General features: G+C 54.5%; 2 protein-coding genes across 3 annotated transcripts in view; both read right to left on the reverse strand.

Moving 5' to 3' along the window:
- Positions 1 to 1,264, reverse strand: part of AGO3 (argonaute RISC catalytic component 3) — a 33,501-nt gene extending 32,237 nt beyond the window's left edge. The window contains exon 1 of one of the 2 annotated variants that reach the window (XM_059868486.1): positions 1,066 to 1,264. In XM_059868486.1, the coding sequence (XP_059724469.1) occupies positions 1,066 to 1,084 (19 nt within the window). In that variant the 5' untranslated portion in view covers positions 1,085 to 1,264. The remainder of the gene's footprint in view (positions 1 to 1,065) is intronic. The other variant, XM_059868487.1, reaches the window with a different exon arrangement.
- Positions 1,265 to 3,814: 2,550 nt separating this feature from the next.
- On the reverse strand, positions 3,815 to 26,516 carry LOC132338701 (protein argonaute-1). Its single transcript, XM_059868488.1, has 19 exons — positions 26,397 to 26,516; positions 19,253 to 19,436; positions 18,410 to 18,530; positions 18,097 to 18,282; positions 17,720 to 17,852; positions 17,497 to 17,631; positions 17,142 to 17,229; positions 16,001 to 16,148; positions 15,779 to 15,898; positions 15,080 to 15,202; positions 14,558 to 14,691; positions 13,163 to 13,347; positions 12,854 to 13,013; positions 12,478 to 12,568; positions 10,600 to 10,794; positions 10,339 to 10,473; positions 9,381 to 9,482; positions 8,403 to 8,602; positions 3,815 to 7,976 (listed from the first exon to the last, which is right to left on the reverse strand). The coding sequence occupies exons 1-19, from the start codon at positions 26,419 to 26,421 to the stop codon at positions 7,868 to 7,870; spliced, it is 2,574 nt and encodes an 857-aa protein (XP_059724471.1). The 5' UTR covers positions 26,422 to 26,516; the 3' UTR covers positions 3,815 to 7,867.
- Positions 26,517 to 27,052: the final 536 nt, after the last annotated feature.

The raw sequence follows: 27,052 nt of genomic DNA on the forward strand, positions 1-27,052 counted from the left end.
TTAAAACATTCTCAATGCATCACAACCTCAAGCCAGGCAACAGCTGAGGTAGGGAGTTTTTCCAGCCAAATGCATCATTGTCCTTCAACCTCCAAGTATGTTAGAAAAGGATCTCCATATGGAGATGGGAAGGCACATTTTGTGTTGACACCTTCAGTCTCAGTCTGGTATTTTCACCACCTATTCAAGTGACAGGCATGGAACTCCAGGTGGCTTTGGACATTCCCTTTTCCATCGAGGTACAGCCAGGGAATTGCTGATTAAACACTGCCCAACCCTGAACCCTCCTCCACTCTTCTGCCAGATTTGGAATAAGTTATCTTGAAAAACTGAATCAGAACTTCCTTCTCCAACCCTCAAAATCAATTTAAACCACAAAGTTGATAAATACTGAGTACGTGCTTTCCCAGCAAAAGGATCAAACGGCCAAAAAGTGAAGATTTTCATAGAATCACAGAACGATTTGGGTTGGAAAATATCTTAAAACCCAACCCATTCCACCCCTGCCATGGGCAGGGACACATTCCCCTAGCCCAGGTTGGTCCAAGCCCTGTCCAACCTTGCCCTGGACACTGCCCAGGGATGGGGCAGTCACAGCTTCTCCGGGAAATAACCATCTCGTGATGATTGCTGCGAAGCAGCACACCCAAAGGCACAGGAATTAGCCCCAAAACTCAGCGTGCTGACACACAGGGACCAAGTACCCGGTGTGTGCCCGGCAGGAGCTGCTCGAGGGAGCGCTGCCCGGTCCCGCCGGGCTCTGCGGGTCCGTCCCTCGGGCACCGGCACGGCGCGGGTTACGCAAGCCGGGCACGCCGGTTATGAAATACCGACAATTCCTCCTCCACCTCCGGCACGGCAAGGAGGGCACGGAGCGGCTCGGCCCGGCTCTGCCCGGTACCGGGGCCCTGCCCGCGGGGCTCGGCTCCTCCCGCCCGATCCCCCTCGGGATGAGCTCGGCCCGGCCGCTGCCCCGCGGCACCGGGGCGGGCACCGGGACTTGGGGGGGATGGCGCAGGGGACCCGTTCCCCGAGCCCGCCAGGCCCCGCCGGGCCCGCGCTCACCTGCGCTGCCGATTTCCATTCATGGAGCTGGGGCGCAGCCGCTCGGGGCTGCGGCGGCCGGCGCGGGGCTGAGCTAGGCGGCGGTTCCTCCGCCGCGCTCCCGGCTGGGCCGCTCCCGGTGCCGCTCCCGGAATTCCCGGCGCTCCCGGTGCCGCTCGCGGCGCTCCCGGCCCCTCACGCGGCGGCGGAGGCGGAAGTGGCGTGGCCGCCCCGCAGCCCCGGCTCGCGCGGCCGCTCCCGCCCCGCCGCGCGCGCGCCCCGCACGCCGGAAATCCCGCCCGCGCTTCCCCTGCCCCCGCGCGCGCCCCGGCCTTTCCGGGGGAAGGGGAAGCGGCGCCGGAAGCGGGCGGGGCGCGAGCCGGCGCGGTTGCCGCGGCAACAGCGCGGGGGGGAGGCGGGAAAGGCGGCGGGAGCCTGTGGGGCCCTCAGGGCCGGGGCAGCGCGGGGGGGGCCCGCGGGCACCGGCGGCTGCCCCGGAGCGGGAGTGGCCGGGCCGGGACACCGCGAAAGCGCCGCGAAAACACACATGAGCCCAGCGGGAGTCCGAGCGGGAACACCGGGGGGTTGTTCCCGGCCCCGCGGTGTTGTGGTGTTTGAGTATAACGCGTTATATCTGCGGCGTTTACTCCCTGCCGCAGCAGCTGCCTGTGCGGCGGCTTCGAGGGCTTCCAGCCCGGTCCCCAGGGAACTCAGATGATGTCTCTCCTTAATCCTCACTAAAGCCGCCAGAAGAAGCCCCGCGCCCTGGTCCCGGGCACGGGCCATGGACACGGCGGGTGGGAGCGCCGGGAGCCGCCGGCACGGCCCGCACGCTGTGCCCGCTGCGGGCCCCGGCACCCGGGACACGCGGGACGAGTCCGGCTGCGACAGCTGCGGGAGCCAGAGGGTGCTCGGGCCCTGAACGGGCTCCCCGGGGGTGGCCACGGCCCCGACCCTGCCAGAGCTCCAGGAGCGTTTGGACAACGCTCTCTGCACAGGGTGGGATTGCTGGAGTGTTTGTGCAGGGCCAGGCATGGGGCTGGATGATCCCTGTGGATCCCTTCCAGTTTAAGGATATTCCATGATTCATGATTTGATGATTCACTGTATCAACATAAATTCAGAGCTTATGCTTGCCCTGTCCTCATTTTTTGAGACTTTTTAGCAATGTTTAGTACCGCTGTGTTAGGGATATTTTACACAAACTGGCACCAAACAAGCAGAGGGGTGAAAGGAGCAAATGGCATGTGGGGAAGAGATTAGAATGTGACAGATGCAACAGGCTCAGTGCTGGGTCAGGCAGTGACACCTTTATTTCCTCTGCCCTCAAAAGATTTTTTTTTTTTTTTTTTTTTGGTAAAGACAGTATATTGGGACTTTTCCAAGTGGGTTTGAACCAGCTACTCATTGTGAAGAAACAATGTCACTTTTTCTGGTAGTGAGAGGGGCTCTTCCCCTGGGAAACTGGGAAGGTACTGAAGAACTGGAATTTTAGGCTAACAGAAGTTAAAGATCCATAAACCAAATGTTAGGGTCATTATTAAGAATAACCATCCTGAAGAGTCCCAGCTGAATTAGTCTTTAAAAGCATAAATTTAGTTTTCAGGTAAGTGCCACAGTAAAGATTTTAAACCCATGCAAATTAAAGGTAACCTACTAGAATATTTCCTTAACTGAAATGGGGAGTGGGAAATGTGATCTCCAGGATGAAGGAGATACATGGGAGAGGCATCTCTGCAAACACACATCCCTCAGGGGCACCACATCTGGTCCCACAGCTCGGGCACTGTAATCAGCACCAGGGCTGGGGCTCAAATGCTAATCTAACACTTGAAACCAGTTTTCTGACCTGTTTTCCAGGACTCCAGACCTAGCTGCACAAGGCACGATTTGCTGTTGTACCTCACATAGAAAAAGCCCCTTTAAAACTGCTGTAGATTCTGTTATGTAGTAGGAATTATTTAAAATAGGTGATAAAACCCACCAAACAGCTGGATGTGTGTAGGACCTGCACAGGTGCCCAGCTCGGGACAGAACTTTCTGGTGCTGCAGTTAGGTAAATTAACTGACAAGTGCCTGCATGCCATTAGCAAGCACTTCCTTAAAATTCCTTGGCATTATTCAAAAACCTAGTTACAGCTCAACTGCTAAATCATTCATTGGCTTAAGGTCTGCCCCTGCATCTTTGTAAGCTAAAACAAAGAACTCCCACAAGGAACTCGGAGGATGGCAAACAGCCTTCAGTTCTGGACCCTAAAACAACCATAGGCTGCTGGCATCGGAGAACACTAGGAGATTTGCAAAGCTGGGAAATGTAAAACATGATGGGAAATGCAAAAGATGAGGCAGTGCAGAAACCCAGAGGATCAAGTTTAACCTCAATCCAAAAGGAGTCTGAAATCTGTCCTTAAAGCACCTCAGAGCCAAGAGTCCCTGAAGCACTCAGTGAGGCTGGAGGAACAGCAGATTTTGATGAACATTTCTGTTATCTAATAACCCAGGAGCCTGAAATCAGTCAGTTCTCAGGTGACATTTTAATAAAACGTGGAATTGTACTGTATTCACAGAAGTTTTAAGCATGCATTTGCTTAAGTGTTTCTCTCATTGAACTGAGATCTGGACAGTGAGGGGTGCTGGATCCTCTGCAGTGTCTGATGCAATTCAGCTCCAGTCAGCGTTTCCCTGTTTGTCCCCCAGCCTTTCCCGAGGGAATGGCTGGGATGCGCATGTCCCTTCCCCACCAATGTGACTCAGGAGTGTCACCCCGACATATTCACATTGCTTTTATTTAGGTCTTCTGCCAACAGTTACAGGGTAACAGACACTTGGGACTGCAAAGTCGAAGTTGCAAGCAAAAATCAGGACCAAGGCAAAAAAAAAAATCCACAAAGGCAATTAAATCAAATCCAATATAAATACAATGTTCTGGAGCTCTTTAATCATACTGCTTTCTTTAATAAAGAGGTGGTTAGGATCTTACAGTATTTTCTTTTGGCCTAATCCAAGGATTTTGTAACTCTTCACCAGTCTTAATTCCACACATACAAAAAAAAAAATTGATATTCAACCTTTAAAATATAAGCCATATTTTCTTAATAAAATAAGTTTTGTGCTGCTGCTTGTTTAGTAAGTACTGTACATCAAGTGTTCACGGCTATTTAACAAATGGACCATACAGAGTTCAAGCTAGAGCAAAAAAAACCCACAAGAAAAATAACAACCCAAACGGAGCGTCCTGTAAACACCCTATGTACAGTTCCACACTTGCTCATAGAAAGGAGGTACGAAAGGGGCTGGAAATCAAACACAAAAGCACTGGAGTCCTGGAAATTTTCTTTCACAACTATTGAAGTGCAAATCACTCAGGCAAGATAAGAATTTCACTTGTTTATTGCTCTCCTGCTGTCTGGCTTCCCTTCCTGAAACAATCACATTCTTTTATTTCACACTGATTTTCCAAGAAGAAAACCTTCCGCGAGGCAACACTGGATGCTTGGGCTGTTTGAGACATCGTGTGCGATCCCAGAACACCCCGACTGCCCTGGAAGCTGTGGGGAGAGGGCAGAGCAGCTCTTCCACCCCGTTCTGCTCAGATATGAGATAAAGGAAACAATAGCATTCTACAGGTAAATGAAAGCTACTCCTCTTCCCACACAACTGCATGCACTCAGCAACGCTTCCAGGCGCACTGGAGAAGGCAGAGACTCGGAGCTGATTGGGATGCCCGTGTGGGGTTTGTGGCTAACTACAGATCCTGATATGTACCTGGGGTAACACCTATCTGCTACAGGCAGCAAAACGCACCTCAACATGCAGCTACTCGTTTGCATCTCAGAGAAGAGAGGGGGAGAAATGCTGATGCCGGAGCGCGGAGAGGGTACGGTGCATAGTCCGGTATAGAAAACATGCGGGTCACTCCAACCTCTCTAAACTTCTTCAAAGTGGAAACAGGGCTTAAAGGGCACAGCAGCTACTGAGTTTGGCTTTTTTGTTTATCCAAAACCATGAAAACCCAACGCAGAGGGTGAAATAAGGGCAGAACACGATCTGCAAGTCAACAGCTGAGAGTTTCAGAAGCTGTGAAGCTTTTGTGTAGTTAAAATTGCTGTTAAAAGTAGGTGCTACATCAGCAAGTCTTCATTCATAGTTTTCTATGAACAGCCACCTTACAAATGAGTGCAAATCTTAAAGGTCCATTTTACATTTCAAGTCTCAAGGTTAAAAAAAATTGTTACAGAGCAACAAGCTGTTTCTGTAAATGCCCACACTATCTCTTTTCAAATGGTTAAAAATGGCACGTGCTATGCCACAGCTACTAAAAGACATTTCAGAATTCTAGACCCAACTAAAACACTAAAATTAAAACGAGGAACCAAAATACCTTTGCCCCTCACTGCAGAGCAGCAGCCAGGCGCGTTCCGGTGTAATGCTGGTGAACAAACTGATTTGCAGAGAGAACCTTGACCTTGACCCCGATTTTATTCTTAATGAGGAGCTTTCTAACACCAGGTGAGCGGGAACAGCCCCTCTGAGATTGTTTTGCTTTCAATGAACATAAGTCAGAGTTCGGAGGATGAGATGGAGGTGCTGATTGGTGTCACTATGCAGGCACTTGTGTAGAGGAATGTAGGCTTCTCATGTTGACACTTAGTGTTGATGTGTTCCCTACGCTCTAAAAGCCTTCCTAAGAGTTCCCTACCTACTGACCACGGATAGAGGTCCTGGTCTCCTCCCCGTCACCTTGAGGATATACAGCAGTGGAGGTTGACACAAGGTGCAAAGGAGGATATGAACCAAACAGTGTGGTCTTGAGGAAAACAGGACTGTGCTAAACGTAGGATCTTCACCAAATGTGACATCAGTGGGCTCAGCACTTAGTTTGCATAGCATAGTGATGTTGTCACTGTTCACAAACACGTTGCCCCAAAAGAAAACGGGAAGAGTGAATTCCCGGGATTAGGACAGCTCAATGGGCCAACATGACCGGTGTGGTTTTCACGAAGGCAAGGCAAGTTTCAACGTCAGAAAGTACAAACCAAAGAGGTGTAGATGTGCTTCTGTCCGCGCGCGGGCCAGGGGCAGCGCTCGCGTGGGGCCGCCTGGGAAACGCGTTCGGCAGGAAAATGATACCAGAGCTCTTCCCCTCAGAACGTGGCAGGAGCGTGCGCCTCGTTTGTCCCTTGAAGGAAGCGCTGTGAACACTTTCATAGAGAAAAACCCAGATAAATGTGCCCGGATGATATTGGTACTGAGCTGCCACCACGGCCCCGCCGCCGTGCGTACGGTCACTGTGCAGCAAAACGGGTCTGAAAAGCAGTGACCAGGTTCCTGTGAGGAAAAAGGCTGTTTTCCTGGAACAAGCACAAATCAGGAGTTTCCCCCCTGACAACAACAGGGATTTCATCTTTCTAAGGAACAAACTGGTGTGCTTTCAGAATAAAAACCCTGGGCATGAGAGCAGTGATACCATGACACAAAGAGCAGCAAAACCTAGCAGCAGAGAGGGTGAGAGCCTGGAGGTGCTGGAGGTGGGTGTGTGGTAGGTGGGAAAGCAGCCGGCCCAGGCAGACACGTGCCAAACACACACAGGCAATGGGCACTGTGGAGCACCCGGCACAGCACAGGCTGCAGCACTCATTGGACAGAAATGTTGGAGAGCTGAGGTGTGAGTACACAGCCTCAGGAAGTGTGGGGATGTAAACTCTGAGAATGTTAATGACTTGTGGATTTTGGCAACAGACTCAATATCGTATAAAAATAATGTTTAGTAAAAAAATCCCGGTGTCCATCATAAAAATTAGGGGGGGTGGAAATAAAAGAAAGAAAAACATGGATAGCGCATTCTGTCCTAATGGGATGGAGATGCCCCCATTTGTCAGAAACAGTTTTAAATAACAAGTAGTACATTGGAAACAAAAATGGGTCAGCAGCCATTAAACGTGTCCTGTATGAAAGTGCACATCTTTCAATGGGGTTTAACCACCGTGAGGTCGTGATCTGACACAAACTGCAACTGAGGACCATAGAAATTAACTCCTTCTGATGGAAATATGGACCACCATCAAGACAAGATTACTAGTTTCCTTACAAGATTAAAAACATTGAAATTTTGCAGCATCATAGTAAGGCACTCACCCATGGAAAAGTCTGTGACTGTTGCTTTGAGCGGCAGCAGCTGACTAGCTTGTAACACGAGGAAGACAGTTTTCAGTTCTGAGCTAAGTGCTAGGGTGCCTTACATTATCTGGGGGGAATTACTCGGGGGCGGGGAACTGTTAGTGTTACAATTCTCCTATAAACTAGTTGTTTTGTTTGTTTTTTTTTTTCCCTCAACCCATTAAAGCATCTCATAATCTAAAATATTAGTTTTATAAATCTAGTCTTCTGTTTTAAGGCTCTAAAAATCCCCTCCCCCAACCCCCACAAAAAATACCTACCAGCGCCTGGTGGGCAACGGAGGACCAAAGCCGCCAGTTCACAGTCAGGAGTCTCTAGTATTGCATCTTAAAAATGAAAACCTGCTTCCGCCTCCCGGGAGTTTTATCCCTTCCCTTGAATGCCTTCATGTGTTTGGTCAGGTCAAAATTTTGCAAAGCCAGAAAAAATTAAAAAAATAATCATCATCATCATCAGTCTCTTCCAATCCTACAAAGGTGTTGGATCGTTCTGTCCCATGGTGCTGGTCTCCTGCCTCAAGTCGACACTGCCTGCCCTGCAGTGATTTCTCATTGGAAAAAAAAACAAGGTGTCCCAATGCTTCCTTTTTTGTATGGCTCCTACAAATCTGAAAGCTTTCTTGAGTGAGGTAACAAAAGTTAGGCTTTCAAGCAAAGTACATGGTACGTAAAGTGTCCTGATGAACCTGCACAGCCTTCGCCAAGGCCTGGGGGTCTCTGCCGTTGCTCTGTCCAGATATATGGCTGCCCTCGCCACTGAAAATCAAGGAAATCACTGCGTAATTATTTCATATTTTGCCCCCAGGAACACTGAGAAACTCCCCCGGAGATGGGGATCAGCTGAGTGCTGGCAGCACAGGAAGTCACCTCACTGCAGTGCACAGGGATGCTGTGCATGCTGGTGACCGTGCCTGTACTGCAGATTCCAGCACCTTGAGGCAACTGGAAATGCTCAGACACCCCAGGAATGCTCCCACAAGCCTGGGATGAGCTCAGGGTAGGATTTAACTCTCCTTTATCCCCATTCCCGCTGTGCTGAGCCTTAAAAGGATGCAGCTACATGAAGGTCTTCCCCTAGACAGGCTCTGCTGCAGCACTGTCAGACACAAGCACTTTAAAACATCAAGGTCTCCTGCCCATGCCTGGCTCTGCCCCCCCATGGTCACAGGCTGTGCCCCTCACCTGTCATGCTCCTTATCCACGAGGTGGTACCGTGCCCGGAAAGCCACCAGCCGGGCGTAATAGGCTGGGGCTGGGATGGAGACGGAGCGGGTGCAGCGCACGTAGGTGTGGCACAGCTGGTACGTGAGGATCTGCAGCTCGTCCGCCGTGAACCGGTTGTCATCCCAGAGCACGTAGTAGTGGGACGGCCGGCTCGTGCCCTGGGAAGGAGGGGGCCGGTGTGAGAGATGCTGCTTGCACCTGCACGCAGCTCCCTCGCATCCCCATCAGCCCCTCCCTGATCTAAATGATCTGTCAGCCAGCCTAGGCAGGAGGGATGCCTGTGCTTCCCTGCTGTGAGAACCCTACATGGCAGCGAGGCAGGAAAGCCCTTAGCACCGAGGTGCAAAGCAGTACTAACGCTGCTGCCTGGTGCCTGTTCCCTCTGTGCCACACAGCTCACTGCATCTCCCACTGCATCCCCACCGACCCGGGCCAGCTCCTGCTGTCTGCGCAGGGGAGGGGAAGCCAAGCAGTCTCCCTTCTGGAAGCAGTTGCAGATTACACGAGTGCAGTTTTTCCAGTCCGGTTTCTGACTAATCTTGGCTGCCTGCAGCCAGGCAGCTGCAGAGCAGGCAGGGACGGCTGGCCTGGCTCTCCCGCCCACGGCCAGACAGCAGGTCCCTGCTGATGAGCGGGCGCCCCAGCGAGCCCGGCACGCTCAGACACCAGCTGACAAGCTGCTGAATTGGCTGCTCTGAAGGAGGAAAATCTCTTAGGAGAGACCCTTGGCTCCAGGAGAGAAAGCGAGTACGTGCCACACAATGCAGTAGCAGCACAGACCCTGCACCTGCTTGCCAAACCACCGCAGTGGCAGCTCGGATCCAACTATCCTCAAATCCTGGCTGTTGACAAGGCCAAGACAAATGCATGAGGACAATCTGCAACAGCAGCCAAAAACCCAGCAGCATCCCAAGAGCCCGCACTGGAGCACGGTACCTGAATGCCTGCATGACTGCACAGGTAGAAGTCAAACTCAAAGGGGTGGGTGATATTGGTATCCACTGTTGTTCCTGCTGGGATGTTCCCACTCTTTCCAATCTGCAGGGAACAGAAAGAGATTCAAGCACTGCAGAGTTTGGTTATTTCCAGTTGCCAAGAGCACTGTCTTTAACACAGCTGCCGTGTCCCAGGACCATGGTAGAGGGTCCCCATCTCCCTTTGAGATGTAGAGATGGTCTCCAAGTGCCCATTCAGGGGGGACAGAAGCAGCTCATCCTACTCTGCTCCCTGCCCAAATAGGCCTGCTGGTATTTTTTGCAGGCATCAACACCAAGCATGACATAGCCAACAGCATGGGAAAGAGAGCAGCAGGGTAAGGGCTGGGCAGGGGTCCATCCTACTACAGAGATGAGGAAAATGCCAGGGATCTCTGTAGAGCATGTGCTGGAGTATGCCACAAGATACTGGGGCTTTTATATCCTCATCAAAAACTGTCCTTAGTTCCCAAGATTAAATCTTCCTGCTCATGTGCAGCAGTCTGGTTAGACTCAATGTGATCATTAAATTCAGATGAAATCTAGGAACAGTGACAGCAATCAATGTTACTACACAGCACACATGAACAAGCTGTGAGCAAGCAAGGGGTTATTTAGACTGTCACGTCAGCAACTCCAGCTATCACCAAAACAACAGATGTTTTCAAGCTGACAGAGGCTATTTCAAGAGTCACCAGGATCATCAGCACCCAGTAACTCATAATAACAGCAAACAGCTGGCTGAGCTTCTAGAAGCAGACTAATCCATGTGGCTGTAGGAGTCCACTGAGCAGCACGTTTCATTCAGAACAAGCTCTCCCTGCCAGTGGTGAGATTTCCCCTCGGAAAGCCAGGGCTGGCTCTTCCATCAGACAGGGATGAATCAGCCGCCTCCAGCCCTGGCACCCTGCAGCACTCACCCTCTCGTTCTTGTCTGCACAGAAGAGACGGGTGTGATGCCTCTTCTGGACGACGATGTAGGTGATGCCAGGCTGGTAATCCTTCTCCAGTTTGATGCAGGCGTCTCGGATTGCCAGGAGCTCATAGTGAAGGATCTGGAAAGACAAGGGCACACAGAATGAGGGGACACACCAGCACCCAGCTGTCCCTGAGCATCCTTAAGGAACCTCATGGGAGCTGGGGCAGCCCCACTGGCCAACGGGGATCTGGGGGTTCCTCACCTGTGGGAGCTGCCCCTCAGGAACACCATCACGGTAGAAGATGATCCTGGTGGGTTTGAAGCGTGTGGATTTGTAGAACTGGATGAGGAGCTCCCTCACCATGTAGGACAAGTCCTCAATGATCTCTTGGCGAGGACGCTGCACACGCACCGTGGCACAGTACCGGCTCGGGTGGGCGTCCATGCTGCCCACAACCTGCAGCGACAGACAGGCCAGGCCATGTCTTACACCAGGAAGGACAGAGGGGATGTGGGACATTCCCAGCTCCCACACGAACAGCTGGCCATGGGCAGAGCACCTGAACTCACAGATCAGATGGGACAGCAAATACTGTTCAGGCCATCAGTGCCCAAAAGGGACATCCCTGGTCATGGCCACCTCCTGACGTCACCCTCTGCCATGCCCTTTTAAACATTTGTGGGAATTTCCAGTGAGACAACTTTGGTGGGTGCTACTGAATGCCGTGGCTGTGGGGGACTGCTGCTGCTCTGCCCATGCTTCACTTCTGCCTGGCAGTGAGAGGGAGTGGGGCTGCCCAAGACAACCAAGGACTGCTCCAGACAGCCATGGGTTGCCCAAGGATGTGGTAGGTCAAGTCACTGTATGGCAGCCATTGAGCAGGGAGTTCCCACTGCAGTGCAGGCAGACCTCAGACACGTCAGAGCAACAGCTCAGGGGCAGCTGGGCTTGGCTGTGACACAGAGCTGGGGGCACAATGTGAATCAAGTGCTGGCCCATGTTGGGGAACAAACACCCAGCTGCCTCCTTCCCCACACTAAGCAGTGACTGCGCCGTGTGCCCCACGTTCCCTGAGCAGAGGGGAAGCACCACAGACTCCACATCCTGAGCAGTGTGAATCTGCTGCCCCTGCCCTCCCCAACAGTTTCACTTTCACTTTGCAAACTGAGCTCTGGGGTTGGGGCTCCCCCACCAGAGCCAATGTGTACAATAGAAACTGTTTCTTTAGTTTCAGCCACAGACCCACTGCTATTGTTCAACCAGCAACACACCAAGGAATGGTCAAGTTACTTCAATGGCTCTACCCTCCTCCTCCCCTGCAGCTTCATAAAAGCTTTCACAAAAATTAAGAAAAAAGTCCCAATGGTCCTGCACAAACCACAAAAGATATTTTCAGAGGGGAAGCTCTGCCGCCAGGAAACAGACTGTTCTGTCCCACCCACACCTACAGCAAACAGCCCAAAGCCTTTCCCAACCCCTTCTAATTAAGAAAAAAACACTCCTCCAAAGACGCATTTGCATGCCAAGGAAAACCTGAGCTCTGAGTCCTGGAAAGTTAAGAACTTAATAGGAAAATGCTGACGTGCTTATGCTGCATGGCAACGAGCACAGGGCAGTGTCTCCCAGCCCAATGGAGGGCACAAGCTGGCCCTGGCCCTGCTGGCACAGAGCAGCACTTCGCTCCATGGATGCTCATTTTTCATTTGAGAAAAAGGCAAATCCTCCTGCAAAAAGGGCTCAGAAGCCCAGTCACCCCAGTTTCCTCCATGTCTCAAACCCCAGCTCTCCAGCAGGGGGAAGATCCCTGAAGGGCTGCAGCTGGACAGGGATGCCCCAGAATCACTCCAAGCAGCACCAAGCACCCGCAACTCTCAGAGCCACGCTCGGGGCCAGCACACCACGAGCCCCATCTGGTGGCAGCTGCCAGTCTCCCTGCAGCTCCCAGAAACTGCAGCTTCTCTGCACTCAGAGGCAGGAAGGGATTTGGAGGAAACTTCCCAGGACTCAGATAAAATCACCTGACAGGGTACGGGCCCACCCTGAGAAGTGTTATCATGGGGACAGCAGTAACACACGGACATGTGAATCCCGTTCCAGCTACATCCTGCACAGGTTTTGGGCACCAAGCTGTGAACTTACAGCCGTTATGGAGGGTTTCTTCCCATCTCCTGCTGGCGGGTGAGTGACATCAGCTCCGAGGAAGATCACTGGCTGCTGAAACACGGCAGAACTGGTGGAAGAGGAGAGAACACAAGTAGTCAGTTTTTGGAGCTATCTCCGGGTGATGTTCAACCCAATGGAGATGAGCAGATGATACCAAGGATATCTCCTGACCTCCAACTCTGGCCTGAACACATCAACACCTCATTATCAATGAGGTGAAACAAGTTACAAATCCCCATTTCAAAGAGCTGCTTTATGAAGACCCCCTCTTCACCATGTAAACCAGGCAGGCAGCACCACGAGGGACTTGGGCTACCATCCCAAAACTATGAGAGGCAGTGGCCATACGAACCGCTGGTGAGGCACAAGGATGTTGTTGATCCCGCCAAGCTTGACGTTGATCTTGAGGCAGAGGTTGGAAAGGGTCTGTGGGGAGGTTTTCACCACATTCTTGACCTGGACGCACTGTGTTGCCATTCCCAGGAGAGTGTCCCCAACACGCTTCACTTCGGCTGTGGGCAGAGGAAGCCGGTGAGCACAGGGCAATCAGCCCTGCACCACTTCCAGCAGCACCCTCAGGAATGGGGAGAGACAGCCCTGCAGAAGGCAGCCCTGCTGAGCCAGCCCAAAGCCCTTCTCTGTGTGCTCGCCCCAGACGCACCGTACACCGGCGTCTTCCCTGGCAGGATGACAATGATGAGCTGAAGCCCTGAATAGGTGTTCTTGAGGTGTCGGAACATGGGCTCCACGCTGTCTGCACCCTGGGCGTACTTGCAGAAGCAGGGCTGGCCCTGGATCGGCATCCCGGCGTCCTTGGAGATCTTGCGCAGCTGGTCTGTGAAGTTCCTGTGCCGGGAGGAGAAGCTGTGAGCCTTGAGCCCTTCTGCACACCAGCTGTGCCACTGAGCCCCACGGCCGAGTGCTGCAGCACAGCACAGAGACAGGGCCATCACATCACCTATTGGTGGCTCTAGGGCACCCAGCACATGCATGGCACAGGAAATGCAAGACCAGCACATGACAGCGCTGAACTGTCCCCTCTCAGTGCCCTCTTACCCACGTACTGACTCCTCCTAATGCAACAGAGTTGAGCCCTTCTCCCTTTGAAAGCTGGAGCAGTGGGGAACAAACCTGCTGCCTGCAACAGCTGCTTTCCAGGTGACTGCAAAGCTGATGCCAGCCTGCACTTACCACAATTCAGCCACACTCTGGATTTTTGGAATGCCAAGGATTGATCTGATGTGGCGAGACCCAGAGGGAACACAGGGCTCACAGCTCTGCTGCAAAGGGATCATGGGAGGAGTGCAGTGTCACTCCCACCTGCACCCAGGTACTGCAGACGTGGACACTCCGAGCTCTTCCAAACCCCAAACACTGACCATGCCGAACACCCAAAAGAGACACACAAAGTGCTCACTTCAGTGCATCCACTCTCAGTCAGGAGAAACCTAAGGCCCCAGAAGAATCCAAAAACAAAGTGACCATTTCCCTAAATCAAATAAACTGTTCCTGCTCTGTGTCACTTTGCTAGAGAAACATATTCTCTAAACTACCAAAGCTTTTCAGAAAGCCCAAAACTTCTCTGTAATAACTCATGGGAAGTTAGGATGCTTCCCACATGAATTACATAATTTCAGATTATTGGGGAAACTTAATCCTCAGAACCTCTTTTCTCTGCAGAGATTCAGACTAGAAGAGTTCAATACAGCTTTAAAGCTGGCAGTTTCATCTCCCAATACTGCAGCTCCCTGATGCAAAGAGTAGATTGAGGAGAGCCTGACTTCACAGGCTCAACTCACAAGTACTCACTCCAACCTGGCAGCTTTGTGATGGCTTAGGGACCATTTCCAGCTGTGACAAACAGGCTCTCTGGGTAAACCAAAAGCAACAGGAACTGGACACCCCATGTCAGATTGGTACCACAAGCAGTGGAGCTCCCTGCAGCTCCAGCAGTGGTGATGCCAGACCCCCAGTCCCCAGCTGCGAGCAGCAGTGTGGCTCTGGAGCCACTGTCCCTCTGGCTTCCCCCTCCCACATGGGCTGCCCCTTTCCTTACTTCAGCACCTCCTCTCGACACTGCTTCTGCGGGGCAAAGCAGGCAATGGCCCAGACTTTGATCTCAATGCCGTTGTAGAACTGCTTCCCTCGCATGTCCCACACGCCCTGGTTGGGAGTTGCAATGGCCCGGTTCTGCAAGGCAAACAGAGGGTCAGAGCACAGCCACAGCCTGCCCAGCCCCGCAGCCCCAGAGCCCCTGCATGGGCCGGGGCTGTGCTCCCTGTCCCAGTGCTGGAGCTGGAGCTGACTCCCTGCCAATGGGCAATCCACAGCCTCAGCTCCTCAGCGGTGACAGAAAATTCACCCGAGCTGCCCTATGCTGAGCACCCCTCTCCTCTTCATCTCATCACCAATGACTCTTGGCTACAACTTTCAGAACCAGTTACATTGCAAAAAACTCAAAGCCAAGGCACTTTGATAAAACATTCCAGCTCTAACAACTTTTGCTCAGAAGCAGTGTTTCCAGGTGCTGACAACATCTCCCTGCACAGTGCAGCCCATCCCAGGCAGCCCCACTTACCCGGCCTCCATACTGTAGGATGGGAGCTGGCAGGACCCGTCCTGTCACCTCCGTCATATCATCCTTCACCTTGATCCCAAACTCCTGAATGTATGGATCCAGGTTGTAGCTGGCATTCTTCATCTGCAGAGGGAAGGAAGGGCCATGGGAGGGAGTTAGACCATCTGCTCTATCCCAAGCATCTGCAGCTGGCCAGGAAATATGGACACCTGAAGCCCTATTCTCCACAGAGCTGCAGATGGAGCACCTCTGACAGGGGAGGTCAAGAGATCAACACTGAGGCCCAAACCCTCTCCTGCAAACTAACCCACAGATAACTGATTTTGAAACACACTAACCAATACAACTAACAGCACAGCCTGCTCCTGAGATTTAAGACTTCAACAGGATGGTTCAGACTAGCAAGAAACTTATCAAGAGTCCCAGAAGGAATACCAAATGTCCCTAACCATTTGTGTGGTCTGTTTGAGCCGGGCTCACCTGTGCCACTGTCCATTACATACACACAGGCACCTCTGTGGGAAGAGAGGGATAAAACCCACCATTAACCTCACCAACACCTCCTCAGCAGGTCACAGCTTTCCACCACAGAGCAGCTGAGGAGCAGGACCATGGCAAAGTCCACCATGGATACGATGCCATAACCTGCCATTGGTGCCAAGCCCCAGCCCTGCCCCCCCAGGGACTTGTGTCACGTACCAGGCGACTGATCTCCTCCTGCCTGTCTGGGGCAGACCTGGCTGTTGCTTTTATCATGGTTGAGGTTTGATTGTCCGTGAGCTTCTTGATACACCGCTGGCCTGCCACGATGTTACACACCTGCACAGGGAGGGGACAGACAGCAGCCATGTGTTGGGGACAGGTAAGACCCGAGGGGACCACAGTGGAGCACAGACCCAAACCACAGGTGCCAACACTCACCTCCAAGGGAAGGTACGTGTGTTTCTGTTCCTGGCCAACCTGGAGACAGGGCAGGTGAGGGTATTTCAGCTGCAGGTTGTATTTCTGCTTGAAGTACTGAGCCACTGTGCACTCCACTGTTTGACCACTCTCCAGCTGCAGCGGGAACCTGGCAGAGGCAGGACACAAGGGATGCACCTACTCAGAACAGATACTTCCAGACCTCAGGCACTATGTAGTGTGGCTGGGAAAAGGGAGCTGCCAAGCTCCCACCCTGAGCTGCCATACAACAAAATAAAACATCAGGGCAGATGTTTTTTGCAGGACCTGCCACACATGCCATGGTTGGGCACAAAAGTACAACACTGGCACTCAGAAGGGCTTCTGTGCCTGGTGTCCCCTCTGGGAGATGAACTGAACTGCAGGGAAAGACTAACTGGCCTCTCCAGGTAATGGACAGCAGTTGCAGGGTGGGCAGAGGGAGGCAGGAGGAGAACACTTCCCTTCAGAAACAGGGGGGGAAAAAAATCAAACTTCCTGGCTGCAGAGCTGAAAGGTGCCATGACACAGCTGGAGTACAATACCCACCCTTGGCCAGCACCAGCTACTCCCAGCCCCTAAAGAGCTCCATGAAAATGCAGAATTGACCTGATATTCTGTAGAGAACCAAAATTACAGGAGAGCCAGGCTGACTACATAAGTGAGGTGCCACATTCCTCCTGCACTCACCAAGCCCCAAGGCTGAGACCCATGGATGCAGGTGCACAGGAGACACTGAGGGGTGCCCAGGCCCAGCTTGCTCCCAGGCACACACAAAAAATTCCAAGGCAGACACTCATGTTAGCCCCTGACAAAGTCTCTGCTCTGGCAGTGAGTATTTTAAGAATGAAGAAAATCAAACCCGGAGGTAAAAAGTAGGACAATTCCTGGCATGTCAGCTCCCGCCCGCCGCCACACTCCACCTGCCAGACACAGCATCCTCTGAGCTCCCATCTCCCTGCATCCCACTCCACACATGGCACAGGGCTGCAGAGCCCCAGACACGTCTCCTTTTGCCATCAAAGACTGAAGCTTCCTGTTCAGCTCTCCCTAATGACACCAGCAGCTGTTAACAAGGAGAACAGTGTGGGTTTTTCCAAGGGCATCTGCCCACCCGCCTTACGTCTGGTGGCTGGCTGGCCGTCGGGTAACGTTACACACACGGTATTTCCTCTTCATCTGCCCACAGTGGGTCACCTCCACCTTCAGACCTGATGTGAGACAGGAAGACACAGCACAGTCATGGTGAAGATGGGAGAAATTCCCTTTGCCCAACTTCTCCGGGACACTGCCAACAGCCTCCTTAACTAATTTCCTGCTTGCAGATACCCCAACAATAGCATGAGGGAGGCAGTGGTGCCCCAGAAGACATTCAAAATGTGCAAATCCTGTAGCCCCACCTCACTGCAGAGGCTGGGTGGGACACAAGCCACAGCCAGTGTCAGGGGACAGGTTCCAGAGCTCCCTGGGGGCTCTACCTTTGATCTCCTTGGTGAAACGCACTCTCTGTGAGTCTGTCAGGGGCTTGGGCTGCTCGTCGATGTTCCGGATGTCCAGCACCTCACACATGAACTCGATGACAGGCTGGGCTTTGTAGAAGGCAGTGGCCGACACTGTGGGACAGACATCACAATGTGTCTCTGCTCCCAACCAGCCCTCCCAAATACACCCAGCCCTCCCCAGCATGAGAAATAATGTCACCATCGATGTTGAGCATCATCTTCCACATGGCAGGCCGGACTGACTGGTGGAAGCCGAACCAGACCTCCCTGCCCCCTCCCAGGGGGTGGTAGTAGCCTTCAGGGGGGGAGAAGAAGGAGCGGCCGACGGGAGTGTACCTGTGAACCAGGGCAAACCACGTCAATGGCACACACTGGGCCCACGGCAGCACCCCCGGACCCCTGAGCTGGCACTCGCCCTGCCAGCTGCATTCTGTTTCTTTTGCAGGAGCACCCAAGGACACAACTGGCATAGCTGCCTCCTCCAATGACTGTCAAGGCCAGTCTCAGCCACAGCAGCCTGCCAAGGGCAGCAGTCCCCTCCCCTCCCTGGCACAGCCCCAGTGTCCCTCAGCACAGGTACCTCATGGAAGCCAGGTGCCTCATGGCAACATCCAGCGCCTGGACGGACTCCAGTGGGACGGGGATCTGCCCGCTGACCAGGGCCTCGTGCAGCATGCGCCAGCTCACGATGGCCATCCATTTTATAGAGACTTTAAATATCCTGTCCTTGCCTTCCCCCGGGATCGTCACCTCAAAGTCAACCTGGGTGAAGGACGGAAGGGACAGTGACCATGGCATGCCTGCAGGGGTGAGGTGGGGTCGTTTTCTGCTGGTCTTTCCCAGGCAGGAGGGAGGTCACAGTGCCCATGGGGCTTGCTGCCTCTCTTACCCGCTCGTTCCCAATGGGTAAGGCTGTGACAGTGTAGATGTTCTTCTTCCCATCGTAGACTGGTTTTCGGTCACCAAAGATCTGCGGTTTGAAGTGCTGCACCATGTACTCCACGACTTCCCTACACAGGCAAGATAGAGGAGCAGGAGGAGAGAAGGGAGAGGTTTGTTTTGACACTTTCTTTACAGTCTGATACCTTTTGCAACCTGCCCAGTCCACCCCAGCCCCTCTCCCGAGGGCATCTGAGAGCAGAGCTGAGATCTGTGGGGCAGGAAAGCCCCTGGACAAGCAGCCACGTGCCTTGTCCCACAGCTCAGTACACTGGCTTTGGCAGAAGGAGTGTACATGGCACAGGGGAACACACAGTGGCTGGAGCTGCCTCAATGTGACTCGCTGCCGAAAGCACATGCAGCATCTGCTCACCAGCCCCTGGGGCACAGAGCTCCCCAGGCTGCAAGGGTAGGAGGGGACAGGCAGGGAAGAGTACATCAAAAAGAAAAACAAAGAAAAGTACATGATGGCCTGAGGTCTGGGCTTGCTATTTTTAAATCAGGGATTGTTGCCAAAATAGCACAGCTGCTTTGGAGCAACAGGGACTGTGCTGAGGCTCCAGACCCCTGACGCTCCCAGGCCAGGAAGCAGCACTGGCTGCACAAACATGGCTGGGGGGTCCAGCCACCTGTGGGCATCATGCAGTGCCATGACCCCTGCCACTGCTGTGACCCCTGCCATAATGGTGACCCTAATGGCTTCTACTGCAAAGACAGAGACAGGCACTTCTAGAGTCTCCACCAGGAAACTAGAAGCAGGGAACAAGTGCCAAACCTCTAATACTTGCCTTACCTGTTGACTCTGCGTGGACATTTATCGGGTTTGATATCCACTTCATAATGATACACATCGATCTTGGGAATGTCCACTTCAAAGTAGTTGGCCAGGAGCTTGATGGGCTTTCCAACAGTTCCTATCCCAGGCCGACGTGGTGCTTGAAACACCTGCTGCAAGGGGGGCAGGTATGCGCCTGCAGCTGTGGAAGGGAGCACAGGTCAGGAGGGCTGTCAGGGACCCCATACTCAGACAGACAGACAGACAGATCTCACAGAGTCACAGCACTCTCCATCACCACATCCTGAACTGGAAGGTGTCCCACTACCCCTCCTCCTGGCAGGAGGTGGCAGTGGCAGAATTCAGAGCAGCACACCAGGAAGCAGCTTCCCTGGGCACCATCTGGGGAGCACTGCTGCCAGCCAAGCTGCTGAAGGGCAGTGCCAGGCACAGGGGCCCCACCAACTCCCTTGGCACAGGCTCCAGCACTGCCACCTGCTATAGGAGAGCAGCACGACCTCCATCATCATGGTGCCCCCTTCCAAGGGGATGCAATTCCCTGGATACTCTGTCAGCAGGGGCATACAGACACATGCATTTCCCCTCCACTCCCCAGCAAATTCCAACTCACTGCTGGAGGAAGGATGCCACAAGAAACAGGAAATGCATTATTCCATCTGCACTACACAACTCCTTGAACTGCTGGGTTTTGCACAAAAAAAGCCCCAAAACAAATCCAAACCAATCCCAAATCCCCACCTGAAGCAGTGTGGGGACCTGTAAAGAGGGAAATACCAGTTTTTCCACAATTCCCATTACACAGACTCACTTATGAAGTTTGGGAGATGCAGGATGGCACCAGCACATGGCTACAGGACTGAGCTGCATTTCTAAATCAACAGCACCCTCGGACTCAAATGTATCTTAAAATATTGTCAAGGAATTATTCCACCCCATTGCTCTCTGAGGTGAGCTCTGCCCTTCCTGCCCCATTCCCATTTTGCCCATCTCCACCCCTCCAAGTCTGCACCTTCTATTTGTTCCTCAAGCACTGTGAGGTCCGAGCCAGCTGGGCTGGTGCGGGGATCGAGTGTGGGGGTATTCGGAGAGCTCCATCTGCGCGGCCAACTGTCCACGTCGGCCCACAGACAGCAACCCAGCTCCAATTCAAGCTCCTGAACACATGGTGCTTTTAGCACCCCTTTCTCCCATCCACTATCTTTTTAAATCCAAATTTCCATTCCAGGTTAAAAATACCAGAAGCAGAAAAACAGCAGAGCAGCAAACTAAGCTTCAAATTTGCCTTTTACTTTTGCACCAAAACTTTGCAAGACTTTTCCTGCCCCTGGAAGGCCACCAGTGCTGCAGGACACTGAAGGGATGGGAAAACTCTTGTGAGCATCCAGGGGCTGAACTGCTGGATTCAGAAATTAATTCTCTAAAGCCAACCTCCGCACCTGCTTCTGCCCTGCAAGAGAAGCTCAAAAGACTCAAAATCTGCTGGGAGCCCCAAGCTGGGGCTCACCTGGCCCCAGCACCTCCTCAGACAAGGCAGCACAGGACTTGGAGCAAGGTGGGGATCCCTGAGTCCACTGCAGGGCTCAGACCCTGCAGGCACCCACAGCTGCCCCAGGACAGGGTGACTGCCAGACGCCTGCAAAAAACATCTGCGCTGCACTTCCGAAGAAGCTCGTTTGAAGGAACTGATTTTCAGATGAGCTGCTCCCGGTGTAAGTCATGTCTCCACATGATTAACATTTCTTGGCAGTGGCCAGCTCTCTGGCTGCAAGCTGATGCATTTTTAAATCATGGCTCACAAGCAAGAGGTATTTGCCAGTGCTGCTGGAGCCTCCCAGTCCCTGAGTTTGAGTAAGGAACCATACCGCCCACCTGCAAGATCTGTCAGGGGACAGCAGCTCTCCGCTGCCTTTCCTGCAGCCACATCAAGGCCAGCACACACAGCTTCTCCTCCTCTGGATCATCTCACCCCCCACACAACCCTGGCAGCTGTGTGTGAGCAGGACCACACGCAACTCCGTGTGCCCGTGGTAACCCCACAGATGCAGGGAACACAGGGCAGTAAGCCACAGTTTGAGAGCTGCTCAGTGGCACTTGGGTGCCCAAAAAGAGCTAAAGGCACCTTGGGGCTGGCAGGAGTTGCAGAGGTGTGACCAATTTGCCCCACAGCAATCCCACACTTGGCACAGCTTTGGTCACTCCAAAACTAAGGCTTATCCATGCAAACCCTTTTGCCAGAGGATCCCCAGATGCTTCATGAACATAACACCCTGCATTAGGCTTATGAATCATAGCTGAAGGAAGGAGCCAGCCTCCAGCAACACAAAAGTTGGTTCAGAATTTTGATTGGACACAGAAGATAAAGCAAACACAGGGTAAGATAAATGGGCAGAGTGGCCAGAGGGAACAGCACCTGATGGCACAGGAGATGCTCTGCAAAGACCAGGGCAGGACCATGACCAGCACTGAGGATGGGCAAGTTCACCCCTGGGCTGACTCAGAGAGTTTTATTTTGGTGACCACAACACACCTGAATGCTGACAAGCCAAAGCAGCTGCCCAGGCAGCACCTCCAGCATGTGAGCCAGGCTCTCAAGCAGCCTTGGCTGCTTCAGCCCAGGTGGGATAGACCCCAAAACCCTTTGCTGAACATGCAGGCTTGGCTCATCCTTTCACATGCTACATTCCTGTCCTGGAGCACTCAGGGTCCTCCATGATTTGCCTCAATGAAAGCCACCCTCCTCCTGGCTCAGAGGATGCTGCCAGGGAATCCCGGATGGACTTCTCAGACAGACGTCTCTACTGTCATCCCCAGGCACCCCATGCCTGAAGCCAGCTCAGGCAGCAGCAAAGGAGCCAGCAAGAAGAAGCCTCGTTAAAAGCTACCCAGAGTGCATGGAAACAGGGGGGCTCCAGCACATAGTGGGGCTCCCGCATGGGGGGGTTGGCTCCTGCATACCTCGACTCTCCATGGCAAGCTGCACAGGCTCCCACTTTGTCATGTAAATGCAGGCGCCGGGGCCGGGGGCTGCAGGGCGAGTGTTGTTCCTGCAGCACAATGCGGCCAGTGAGCGGGATGAAATCCGCTGCCATTAGAAATTCCGCGGCCCGGGAGGAATCACAGACTTTCGCACACAAAGCCGTGCCCTGGGGACGCGCCGGCGGCGGAGCATCGACGCCCTTGCACCGGGTACCGCGGGCAGAGACGGCGGCGAGGGCAGAGCCACCGAAGTGAGAGCAAGTTTGAGGTAATTAGCGCTGGAATACGCTTTGTTTCTGTTATTTATTGTAACAGCTGGGGAACACGACCCGCTGCCCAACAGCTGCCTGCGCCGGGCGAAGCCGCCGGTGGGACGGCATGAAATTACCATGTCATTGAAATCCTCTCCAGCGCCGCATTCAGCCGAGGGGCCGCGGGAACGGGGCCCAGACAAAAGGGAGTTTTATTGCGGCGGCGGCGGCGGGTCCGTGCCGGCCCCTCTCCGCACACCCACCCGCCAAAATACAGCCGGGAATCAGGAAGGTGCAGACGGGGCCGCGGCACAACAAATGCCACCGGACAGGCAGCGTGGTCCATCCTCACCCTGAGACATCTCCATCCTAAACCACCCCAGAGTTCCCCGGGAAATGAAATCCCTGTCGGGGAGCAAAGCAAGGGGCAGCAACAGTGGGAAAGGCAGCTGCTGGGGTGGACGAGCAATTGGTATTCCCGATCTCCAGGCTCGACACCTACAAAACCACTGGCTCTAAGCAGCGACCAACGCCATTCCACACAGCCCAGACTTCAAAAAGTCCCATCTCAGCTCTGCCAAGCCAGTCAACGCTGCCTGTTCCTTCCCGAGTGACCTCAGCACTGCCAGGGTCACGCAGCTGTGAGTGCTTTTTGGTTTGACACCAAACTGAGTTTCAGCAGGTGATGCACACACGGGACAGAGGCTCCATCTGCAGCCATCAGACCTCAGCCTTAAACCTGTCTGTGCAACAGAACCTGGCTGCTGAGGGCACAGCTGAGCTGCCCAAGCTCTGGACCTGCCCTGCACTGCACTGGGGTGGCTTCATGAACCAAAACAGGCTCTAAACCGTTTTACTACAGGACTGTCATCTGAAAGCTGCTGAGTCCTTCATATCCTCACACTAACCATTGCAAAGGACACTGTGCTTCCCACCTGGAAATCACAGATGACACCCTAAAGTGCAAGCTATAAACCTGCCTGGCCGAATGGGTGTCCCTACACCATGGGACGTGCAGTCCCACAGGCTGAGCGGAGCAAGAGGGTGAAGCTGCGGGTGCTGCAACAGAGTCTAAGGAACAGCAGCAAGAAGGGTGCCAACTCCATCACACCTGCACGCAGGGGCTGTACTCCAGCTGCTCTGGCTCTGGAGAGCAGCTTGGTGATGCCAGCAGTGTGGTGATGCTGGCAGTGTGGACACAGCTCAATCATGAGCTGACCCGTGAGGGCTCTGCTAAGCTGGCCTCAGCTGTCCAGCAGCTCTCTTTTCCATCCCTCTGATGGGTTTGAGAAACACTGGCACAGCAAGTGCCAGCACCCCTGCTGAGCACTCCGGGTGACTCTGCTCAGTGACCCTGGGGTCCCTGCTAATGGTGCCTGAGCTGGGCGGAGGCTGAGACCCCCTGCCCAGCCCTGTGAGGTCTCCCGCTGCTCCTGCACTGCCCAGGCAGCAGCCAGGGACGCGCAGAGCCGAGAGCTGCAGACAAAGGCGGCCCCCAGTGTCGGAGGGACAGGACAAAAGCGACGCCGGCTCCTCTCCATGTCCCACCGCGGCCCCGGAGTGCCACCAGCTCCCGGAGAGGAGGCTGAACCCGCCCGTGGCTCTGCGTGGATCTCCCTGCCCAAGGAGCAGCTTCTCTGCCTGATTCGGCTTCCTCCTTGCGTCTGCCATCTTGATAACTTGTCTGTGTTTTGTTCTTCCCAGGGTTTAGGGAGAGGCTGCAAAGAGTGTTTTGAGATAAACCGTCCATGCTGTGTCTCCAGGCAAGGTGCTTCTCCTGGCTTTGTTTCTCAGCCTAATCCCGTCCCAGAACCAGGCATATGCAATTTTGTGTTTCCTGAAGATAAAGAGCCTCAACAGACGGAGCAGCTTTGGGGTTTTTGCAAGGTTCAGCACAGGAAGACAACGGTTGAGATTAACAGACTTTAGGAAGTTCGCAAGGGATAAACTAAAAGTTGTGGGAAAATAAGTTTAGTTTTTCAAACCACTGTATGTGTGTGCTTCCCTGAGTGCTGCCTGTGGGTCAGATGTCCTGGGTTTTCCTGCTGCCTTTCCAAGCATCTCCTTGTTGGGCACATCCAGGCACATGCCAGTTTCTGCTTTATTGCCCTGATAAGCCACAGCATCATCAGAGCTTGCGTGCAAGGCTCAGCCCACACTCAAGGTCTGGCACAAGCAAAGGGGTGCCACAGCAGGGCAGGATTCACAGCAGCTCTGACAACATGGATTCATGAGTCCCCTCCCAAGGGGTGAACCCAGGTGGGAGCAGATATCCCACAGCAAAATTTGGGGACAGAAGGGGAAAGTCCCAAGGGTGCAGCAGCTGAGCCCTACTCCCAGTGCAACCCTCACAGGCCCAGGGACTGAAACCCAAACCTGTCCACCGAGTGGATCCCCATCACAACACATGAGATTATTTTAAAGCACCTTAAGAGCATAATTTCAGGCTAGGGTAGGAGGGTGCCAGAGGCGTTATCTGCATGGCCCTGAGGCAGCAGTGCTGCTATCGTCCCAAGGTTCTGGCAAAGCCTGCGGTGGTGCCGCCAAATCACGGCTTCCAGAGGCCATAAATCAGCCCAAACACAAAGCACCCAGCAGCCAGAAGGTAACGCAGACACAGGGAGATTTCTGTGCCACACTTGAAGTGTGACACAGAAATCTCCCTGTCGTAAGAATGGACTGAAGTTTACAAACACTCAGCAGATTTATGTCAAAATCTCACCAGGCTGATGTGTTATGGAGGGTGGGTGCCAAATGAACCAGCACAAGAGAGGTGGCAGGGCAGCGACTGCTGATCCCCGTGCCTTGTCCCTCGGAAGGGCAGCAGCTCCCCATCCCCATTGCCCCATGCCTCAGCAGGACAGTGACCCGCGCGACTCCATCACCCCATCCCTCCCTCTGCCTTATTTTAGGCACCAAAATCCTTCTGCGACTCAGCAGCGCAAGTTGGCGATGCTCAGGCCAGGCACAGGAGCAAGCAGCAGCTGATGCGACAGCCTAGGGAACAGCTCTCCAAACCCCTGCGGAGCTGCCCGGCACGAAGGGCACTGCCAGCTGCTCGCGTCCCCAGCCGGGGTGTGGAGGTTGGGGCAGGGGACACGGGGGTACAGGGAGGCTCTGGAGCTCGGCACCGCGGGGCCATGCTCGGCCCCGGCTCCGCGCATGCCCTGGCACGGGCAGAGGAGACGCTTCGTGCTGTCACGGCACACGGCGTCGCCGGCCTCCCGCCAGCTGCAGCCTGCGCCCCGCTCCCTGAACTCGGGGAACGGGGAGCTGGGGGATGGATGGGGAGCTGGGGGATGAAATGGGAGCTGGGGACGGGGGGAACGGCAGGGAGTGGGGTGGAATGGCACCCGGGGGGATGGATGGGGGTGGAAGGTAGGGGGAATGGAATGGAAGCTGGGAGAAAGGTTGGAAAGCTCGGGGGATGCTGCTGCTGCTTTGTGCACAACAGGCCCCTTGAGCACGGCTCGTTCCGCGCTGTAGGGACCTGCGCCTGGACGTGACCCCGGCCCTGTGCCCCCTCCTGCGAGGTTTCTGCGGGTCCCTCCATCGCCCCTTCCCCAGCGCCCACACCGCTGCTGCTCTCGGGGCACCCGGGGGACGCGCCTGCCCGGCGGCCCCGCAGCCCCCCCGCAGCCCCGCTGCTCAGACCCCGCGCGCCTCCGACACCCTCCGATCCCCGGCATCGCCCCCGCACATACCGCGCCGCCGTCACATCCATCGCCACCCGCCGCGGTCCTCTCCGCACACCCCTCCACCGCGCTCCCCCGCCCCGGTCCCCACCCGGTACAGGCCCCCTGGCCCCCGCCGCACAGCCGCCCCCCGTCGCCCTCACCCCTTTCGCCCCCCGTCGCCCTCCCGGCGCTCCCCGGCGCGCAGTGCTCCGACCTCCCCATCCCCGCCGGCGGTACCTGCTCCCGAGGGTCCCGCTTCCATCCCATCCACGCGGGCGCCGCTCCGAGCCGGGGGCCGGGGCAGGGCCGTGCCGGGGGCCGGGGCCGGGCAGGGCCGGGGCCGGTGCCGCAGCCGCCTCACGCCCCTCACGCCGCGCGCACGCGCCGCCGCCGCCCGGCCCCGCGCGCAACAAAGGCGGCGCCCGCCGGCCCCGCCGCCATCTTGGGGCCCGCGGGGACCGGGGAGAACCGGGGGAACCTGGGGGCTCCGCTCGGGACAGCGGGGATGCCCAGCCGGGGCCTCGCTGCAGCTGGGGAGCGGCGGAGCGCTGTCCGCCCGCCGGCGCCCGGGCTTCCCGCTGCGCGGTTGCCACAGATATTTATTTCGTGGTTTTATTTCGTGGGTTTTTTTTGTTGTTGTTGTTGGTTTTGGTGGTTTTTTACGTTTTTTGTTTGGCCGGGCCGAGGAAGGGCCGGTCTTGTATTGGCCGCTGTACGGTCATTCCTGAAGTGCCCTGAGTCTCGCCAGGCAGAAGCAGGGCAGGAATTCCCTGTGGCCCTGCTCCATCTAAATGCAGAGAACTGGGCAGAGCGTCCCTTTCCCATCCTGTTTCCCACCACGTCCCAGACTTGTCCTTCCCAGGAAGTGCAAATCCTGACCCTGTGCCTTGACT

The sequence above is a fragment of the Haemorhous mexicanus genome, chromosome 27 (genome assembly GCF_027477595.1).
Source record: "Haemorhous mexicanus isolate bHaeMex1 chromosome 27, bHaeMex1.pri, whole genome shotgun sequence".
Classification (NCBI taxonomy): domain Eukaryota; kingdom Metazoa; phylum Chordata; class Aves; order Passeriformes; family Fringillidae; genus Haemorhous; species Haemorhous mexicanus.